This window comes from Lepidochelys kempii, chromosome 1 (genome assembly GCF_965140285.1).
Source record: "Lepidochelys kempii isolate rLepKem1 chromosome 1, rLepKem1.hap1, whole genome shotgun sequence".
In the NCBI taxonomy this organism is placed as follows: Eukaryota; Metazoa; Chordata; order Testudines; family Cheloniidae; genus Lepidochelys; species Lepidochelys kempii.
Window position 1 is genome coordinate 207,866,582 of NC_136380.1, and position 8,759 is coordinate 207,875,340.

The 8,759-nt window shown below is 43.7% G+C and overlaps 1 protein-coding gene across 5 annotated transcripts in view; it reads left to right on the forward strand.

Annotated features, from left to right (window-relative positions):
• The window catches only part of SIDT1 (SID1 transmembrane family member 1), a 91,935-nt gene extending 90,002 nt beyond the window's left edge, over window positions 1–1,933 (forward strand). For all 5 annotated transcript variants that reach the window (XM_073310113.2, XM_073310073.2, XM_073310083.2 and 2 more), the window contains one exon: window positions 22–1,933. In XM_073310113.2, coding sequence (XP_073166214.1) covers window positions 22–84 — 63 coding nt within the window. In that variant the 3' untranslated portion in view covers window positions 85–1,933. The remainder of the gene's footprint in view (window positions 1–21) is intronic.
• The last annotated feature ends 6,826 nt before the right edge of the window (window positions 1,934–8,759 follow it).

Genomic DNA, 8,759 nt, shown 5'->3' on the forward strand with positions numbered 1-8,759 from the left:
GATCTCTCCCTCTCGTTTTAGGTTCTGTTAACGCTGGATGATGACTTGGATTCTGTGCGGAGAGACAAGATCCCTGTGTTCTGAGTGACAGGAGGTGGGGTGGGGATGGTGTTCTTCATTCTGCTCAGTGGAAGGAGCAGAACCGGCAGCCAGCATTGTCTGGGGAGAATGAACCTGTTGTTGTACAAACAGCACCGACACCCCAGCCAGGTGGAGAGGGAGGAGCAGATAGATCCCACACCAGCAAACAGGAGGTTGCTGTAATAAACAAGGCAAAACCTGAAAGGCAGACAGAGCCCTGCCTGTTCCTCCTCCCTGCCACTCATTGGATCAGGTGTAGCCAGCCAGCATCCTGGAGTCCAGTGCAAGGCAGGTGAGCAGTGCTTTGGCTGGTTCCTCTCCCAGTGGCTGCTGGAAGAGGGAGCTGTGGCCATGTTCATTAAAGGTAGTGTGTTCCTCCAGGGGTGACTTAAACTGTGTTCACCTTCTCCTGCAACCTCTGCCAACCTGAGAAAAGCCACCCAGCAGTCCTGAGCTGCCCCAGGGAGCAGTCTCTTTCTCTCGCTCACTGCCTGGCACTAACCCCAGCAGTGCAATGGGGACATGAGACACAGCGGGCTCCTCAGATGGTGAAGAGCATCTGACACTAGCTCTTGACTCCTTTACCTGCCTTTGTGTTGTGTTGCACTTTCTCTCCCATGAGTATGGTCGTCCGAGGCGATGCGGGTCCCTGTCATGTTTTGTAACTGTTCCCTGCATTCCACGGGCCATTACTGTCAGCACTCTCCACATCTGACCACATCCACGGGCCCCTGCAACCAGAACTGGGAAGGTGTTAGCTCTCACCTTGTGCCAGCCTGAGGAGTGCCTGCTGAGGCTACAGGTAGCAAACAAAGACCAGGCTCAGATCTGTAGCCCCAGCCTTAAACTTGAGCTACTTCATCCTGCAGCTGGAAGAACCTCAGGTCAGTGAAAAGCAATGGGCTGAATGAATTGTTCCACCTGAAAAAGCAACAGTCCTGGGAGATGGTGCTCGACAGTGGTGGGCTCCTACTACCCATGTCCTGGCAGCCCCAGATGCCGATATGTTTGCTCCTCCTTGGCCTCCCTCCCTGTGCTTTTCGGTGGAGGAAAAGTTCGTGGTTGGGTCTTGTCTGGAGATCAGTTCAATGGTAGCTCCCCTCTTGCATCTGAAATGACATCCCGTGACCCTAACACAGCAACTCTTCATTAGAGCCCTCCCTTTGCTGTCCACTCCCTGAGTGGGTGTTTAGAAAAGGGAGCTGTGGAATTACAGCGTAGTGCAGTCATGCATCAGGGCACTGTCCTGTGCATACTAGTGGCGATTTTGCTATTGACTTCAGTAGCTTCAGCAGGGTCAGGCCCATAGCGAAGAAGCTACTTATGAACCTTGGTCTTTCAGGGCTTCTGAATTTACAACCAATCCTTTGCTGTGGACTGAAAGCTGGCAAAGAAGGCTCCCACCGCAGGAGTGAAATGTCCGTGTGATAAAATTCTGAACCAAACGCTGTTTCCCCTCAGCCCTGCTGCAGCCACAAAATAGATTTTGGATTTTTGTTAATAGCTTCTGCATTTTCACTGTTGCCAGAATTGCTACATCATTAAAAACAAGAACAAGGTGTGAAATGTTGCTAATTTTGAATTTAAAAATAGTATCGATTACCTGAGGCCTCCTGTAACTTTTTTAAAAAGTTGCTATTGGAATATTGTTGAATTGTCAAAAAGCAGCGTGTGTGTGGATGTTTGATTCTATGGTAACTATTACACAGAGGCCCTGGGCCACTAGCATTTACTTTGGGGAAAAAGTCTACGGTGAAGCTGTGCTCTGAAAAGTGTCTCGCTCCTGGAAGATGTCCTATTGATTGCTTGAAATTTGTTAAGACTACAAATAAATGAATTCCCAGGCCTCTGACTTCAAGCTGGGTTCTTCTTGTCTTCTGCATTAGAACCGATAAAAGTTGTGCAGACCCAATTCTGCCCTTACCCATACCTGTACAACCACACTGCTGGCAGTGGGCGTATTTAAGAGTAGAAACTTGGGTTGAAGGTTTCTCAAGTCAGGTACCCAAAATCAGTGACCCCTTTTGAAAAGGTTGGCCTAATGTTTTGGAGAAACTGTGGGAAAGGAAACTGCAACCCCTCAACTGTTCGCCAGTCAGTTTATTTCACTGCTGGCACTGTTGGACTGTGAATAATCTGCATCTGTTACAAAATCTCCCAACAGCTCTCACCATATGTTCTTTGTTTAGAATAAATGACTCAGTCCAGAATCTGCTGTGCAAAGCTGCAAAGAGACTAATACGAATGAGAGAGAAACAGGTTCAAAGAGGGATTTAAATTTTTTTTTTTTTACAGTAAGATCCCATATTAAGGGTGAGCTTTTACATGTACAAAGTTCATGCAAACAGCATTAGATGTAGCCCTGCCTGTGTCTCTATGGTGCTACCTTAAGCAGTATCTGAACACCCCTCTACTTTGATGTAATAAGGAACTCACCACCAGAAGTTGGTCCAATAAAAGCTATCTCACCCTCCTTGTCCCTCTAATATCCTGGGTGCAACATGGCTACAACTACACAGCGGCCAACACCTCTGTGAGTGCTGGGAGGCATGACAGAGCTGGATGCATGGGGACACTTGGTGGCCCTGCTGTCAACTTCTCATAGTCTAGCTCCACCCTCGAGGTGAACAGCCAGCTGCTGAGAGCACACGGGGAGAGAGCAGTTCTTTCTGATGGCAGAGAGCAGCTTCCTTTTGAGGCTCACTTGGCTCAGGTCATACTGATCCAGCTCAGCTAAGCATAAGCCCTACACTGAGTGTAACTTCAAAACAACTGCTAGGATGAGGAAGATTAGGACTGTTGTCCTTTTCCTCGCTCCCATCACCCTGCTTCCCCCATTCCAGCTATTGTAGGGCTGTCATCTCACCCTTGCAGTCACAGCCTGTGCTTAGAGAATGGGTAGCCTTGCTCTTGTGTGTATAAATATATATTTATATTCTGTGGCTCTGGCACAAGCACATGGGGCCAATTGCATTCCCTGCTGGGCACCCTGTTACCAGACAGCTAGTGCCAACTTGGAGAAGGGGGACAGTGGGATTCAGAGCAACAGCTGGAGGGACTGACACAGACCGAAACATTAAAAGCACTACCCATTTAGTTTGGCTAAATGACAAATAAAGGGGCACATGAGCCTACTGTGCAAATGTGAAGGGTATAACCACAATGGAGGAAGAGGAATTACACAGCAGAGTGTGGGAGAGAGCTAGCTCGAAGGAAGGGCATGAATATGAGGAAAAGCCACTCACCCACCGGAGGTAGCAGGGGGATGGACTAGTCTCCTAAGGGAAGGGACAGACATGGCAATATTTGTGGTTTTTAAATCAAGCTGAGCACTAATATTGTAAATGTCCAATAAAGAACCATCGTATACTGGCACCCATGGACAACTGAGGGGCTAGCTTCACAAAGGGATTTAGGTGCCTAGTTGCTAAGGTACAACATTTAGCTACTCAAAACATCTGCTCAGGTAATGCCTAAATCTGGAGATGCCTAATGGCCCTAGGCACATACACTGCTGGGGATGGCCCCATGGCACCTAAATGGCTGCTGGTGCACTTGTGCAAAGATGCCCAAGTCCTGATGAGGCTAAACTGCTCAGCTACTCACTCAGTGGGCTTCACACACTAGCCATGCCCCACCTAATCTCCTGGGCCAGCACTAGTACATGTGTTCAGAGCATGCCCACCCCACACAAAGGCCACCATTGGGCTGGAGAATATTATGCTGTAGTCCAGTGGGGTGTAGGACATGCTCCTTAGAGCCCCACATTCCAGGACCCTTCTCTGCATCCATGACTAACTCTTGCATACATTGTGGAACAGTTTCAACAGCAGTGCTTGAAAGCCCCACCCCAGAAGCCACTGGTTAGGACACATGCAGGGAAGGTTCAATTCCCGTCTCCAAATTAGACAGACTATTGGACCCCAGGTTTTCCACCTCCTGGGTGAGTGCTCCACTGCCTGGGGCAAAGGGTGGCACAGCCCCACCATCCCCTTGGCGCTTTTTTTTTTTTTTGGGGGTGCAAGAAAGGGCTGACATGGTTTAGGCACCTAACTCACTTCTTCCTACCAGCTCCCATTCAGCTTGCTGGCTTTTGTAGCTCCCGTTCTTGGGCATCTATATCGGTCCCTGCATTGTTGGGCAAAGCTGGGCACCTAACTTAGAGATGTGAAGTCCACTAGACAGCAGGACGCCTAGGTGTTGTAAATACTTAGCCTAAATCTCCCTTGTCACGCCCATCCTAGGTAATCTACCCAATAGGTGTTTCCCTTTTGTCATCCTCCCCTCTTTTAAACTATCCGCAGTCCTTTATTTTCTCTCTGTTGAATTTACACATAGACTTAAAGTACAAACAGAAAGCAGTTGAGAGAAGCTACCACCTAGTGGGTGTAGGGGGTACTTTAATTCCCCTACTTCTTGCGGGGCCTCTGTTCTTCTGAGTTTATAATTTGTTTGGAGTTTGTGCATTAAACATTAAGATGTAACCAGGCATTGCATGGTAGAACCTCAGTCAAGGAGTGCTAGGGCAGACTGATGTGAGCCACCTGAGAAGTGCAATAAAGCTCTATAGGATACAGGCTGGACTTTGAAATGAAACTTACATTATCCATATGTAGAAAAAGCAATCAGATCATCCAGGAGAACTCAGAGAAAAGACTATGTACACCAACCAATGGAACAGAGGGAGCAGTTACCAGCAGGAGAGAAGAGTTTATGTAACTAGAAAGGGATGTAATAATCAAAGAAAACTTAATTATCAAGGCTGAATATTAAGGAAAACTTCCTGAGAGTGAGATATACGAAGGAGAGGAAGGGAACAATCTCCTAGGGTAAGAGGGAAGCCCCATTGCTTGGGACACTTAAAACTAAATTAATCAAAGCACAAGCATACACACCCTAGGAAACAATCCCACCCTGACCCTAAGGGTGGGAAATAAACAAGGATATCCATTGATCTTTTCCATCTCTGATTTGTACGATTCAATGAGGATTTTGTGGGCAGGATTCTACAATCAGAATGGAAAGCTCTGTTTGCTGCCAACATTCCAATCCAGCTCAGATAAATTTAGGAACCAAACGTCTATCAAATATATTTTATCTCCAATCAACTGAGGTCCTTTGTGTGAAAGGTGCTTGTAGCAGGCAGATTTTCTCCACAACTTCAGCAGCTGTGTTTGCAGCAGTAGCAAGCAAAAGCTGCTCCATCTCATTGCACACTATTGTTGGAGGGCCTTGAAACCTCAGTCACAAAGTTATGGCTACTGCTACTGCCAGGAAACCGAACAGAAGTGGAAGAGCAGATGAGAAATGTAGTGCCTCATTTTGGTGCTTTCTCACTGAAGAACAGTTGAGAAAATCCATGGGTCTGCTACAAGTGAGTCTATGCGTCTGAAGAAGCGGGGTTTTTACCCACGAAAGCTTATGCCCAAATAAATCTTAGTATTTAAGGTGCCACCAGACTCCTCATTGTTTTTACAAGTGAGAGTGTCTCTAAAAATCTCCTCTGGAATTTCCTGAGCTTCAAATGTTTAATTTTTTTAAAATATTGTTTAAGAAAAATTAATTTACAACTTTGGTTTTTCTAGAAGCTTGATATACTCTAAACATCATCCAAAAAGAACACAGTACACAAACAGTCATTTTAATTTTTTTAATAAAATACTTTAATGTTCATATCTATACAAATAATTATTACAACCATTAAACAAAGTGTTACATTTAACAATAAAAATCTCAGAACTTTGAACAAGATCATGGTTTGGGATATTTACACCTGAAAGCAACACATTTGTAAAAAGATGCCAAAATAAACAGAACAAGATCTTATTTACAATTGCAAGATGTTCCTGATCATGTTTATTATACATTTCTGCTCTGGATTTCCTTTTTCCCTTACAAAACAGTAGTGGGAGTTTCCACTGGGACTATAACCAGGTAATGTACAGCTTGTAGCCGATTGTACACAGCAGAAAATTCTGGACCGAGTATAAATAAAATTATTACGTTATGGAAATCAAGAGCATCTTTGATTTCTTTCCTGTGGTGAAATCCATATTGGCATTCCTTCTCACTGCGTGTGGGGAAATGGGTACTGTACATTACCATTTTAGTCATCCCCATGTTTGTAGGCTATGTAAGAGAATGGCATGACAAAGTTGGAGTCTGTATTGAGACTGAGAAAATGGGACAATGTAGTGAGGGATGGGGAAATACCTAAACTTCTCTTATGCAGAATAGTTGTGTGTACACACGAACATTTAGCCACTAAAGAAGGCCACCCATTTACAGATACAGTGCATTGCAAATGATAACTGTTCTATTATATTTACTCTATCAATGGAAAATGTGGTTATCTGCAAATAAACAAGTAATATGTTGCTTTACAAGTTGCACACTTAAAGTAACTGTCATTACCATGAATAGAAGAAGGTTCTGTGACACCATGGCCTTGTCTGCCACAGGAAATTTTTGCTAAAATTTCCAGCCATTGCTACAACAGGCTCAGCTGTCATGGGTGTTAGGAACTGCAGGAGTGCAAGTGCAGATAGGGTGTTGGCAGCTGCTGGCCACCTGTGTGATGTAGACCTGCTCTGAGCCACATTAGACAACATGGTGCTTAAAACACTAGCACTCCTGCCCAAGTTACCACCGACAATGCTGGACTCGTGGTAGAAAGAGTGGGAAGTATTACCAGAAAACCTGATTGTAGACAGCTAATTAATTAAGGGGCCTTTAAACCATTTGACATCAAAACAAACACTGGAACAATTTGGCATAAAGTGATCTTACTTCTACATCCTTTCCTCCCAACCGTCTCCAGTCAAAGGAAGATCGATTTAGGACAAGCCAGTTCTCCAAAAGGGGGAACGGCGGATAGAGAAAGGAGAATCACAGCTCTCAGTAAGTGTTTGGCTAAATAAGATTAAAGGACAACAGTAGGTCAGAAATAACAATTTGAGTTATTTTCTCTGGGTAGTCACTGGGTCTCTGGGATGCTGCCAGGCCGCTGGCTTTCTGAAATAGCATTACAGTCACTTGTCATGGTGGCAGCAGAGCACAGTTTTAAAGTGCAGTAGGAAATCTGTGCAAAATTCAGGCGGTACTGCTCACAGAGAATACCAGAGCATTTTGCAGAGATGTGTACTTGCATCTACACCGCAGTTTAGTGATCAGAGCAGAGGAATAGGAGTAGAAAGATTTGTGTTCTAATCTGTTACTGACAGTGTGTGGTCTTGGGCAAATCACTTCACTTCTTTGTCTATGAGGTTTTTCTAACTACTAAAAATGCGGATAAATACTCGCTCATTTTTGTAAGACACTTTGAGACCAACTCTTGATGAAAACTGTTAAAGAAGTATTATTATATTGTCTGCTTCAAACTGAACCTGGTCCTTCCCTGATTCTTCAAGATTCTTCACAGGATGCATGTTAAAAGGAGACAAACGTTGCACTAAAATGGATGGGACCCACTCCCTATGTCCTTTAGCTATTGTTTGTTGAACTGACCTATGGGAAGCTGAAACTTATACACAGTGCTTGCCAGATGTGGCAATACCATCACAGCGTGAAAAGAAGAAATACTGTGAAGGCTGATAGGCTCAGAATTCTTTATTATTATTCTTTGCTTTGTAAAATCCAGGTAATACTGCTTGTATCTTTTCCCTTCAATAATAAAAAAGTAACCAAAATATAGTTAGCACCCTTTGAAAACAAAATAGTGCTCACTCATGAGGAAGAAAAAAATTCCAGTTTCAGGGGTTATTATAAACTGTGTTGGAAGGAAAGGAATTTTTAAATTGATTCTAAAAATACTTTGTCTTTTTAATTGTCAGTTGATACTTAGGAGAAACAGCTGCCAAGTGGCTGTTGGTGCCATAGATATTTGATGAGGGGAACATTTGCCTGTAGAAATTCCTATTTATATTTTAACTGAACATACTGAACTCATGTTGCTATTTAAAAAAAGGTGCTCTCAGTTTGCATAATGCCTCTGAATTTCTGGTCTTTAATGTACACTGAAGATATGTAATAATTATAAAAATAGAGTTATCTGGTCAGTAGAAGTTACAGAAGCCCCTTTTCCAAATGAACTTGTCCAGAAAATAATATGTTGAAGACATGCCTTACATCAAACTCTTCCCATTAATCTGAAACCTAAACATAACCATTTCAGTGTCCGAGAAAACAGAGATACTTGTTCCCACTGAAAGTACTTCAGATGTTAAGTCTTTCCTCTTGCCAATCCAAAAATGAACAGAAACACCTGCTCCCAGCTTGCACTGGAAAGAGTTTGCAGAAACACCACACTTACCAGCAGGGCTAGTCCTTTCTCACGGTCACTTACACAGTCACAGTTTGGCCACATATGTATATATCTCCATCCAAGTGTCCTGGTCCTGTTATTTTAATCAAACTAATCTTCATTTGCAATAAAAACTGTTAAAAGCTATTTAATTAAATTTAAATTCCCTCTACTGATGAATGATGTTTAGTTCACCAGCATCAACAAAGTAGGAGAGAGAGAAGTGATTGCTTTCTCTTCTGCTTTTTTTCACATTATCAGCTTTAACCAAAACCACCTGACAACTGTGAATCCTGTAACAAACCATTAGCCCTGGGAGTGAGTAACGAATAATAGAAAAAGGTGCCTTAGGGAAGCCTGTGCTCTTAGGCTACTG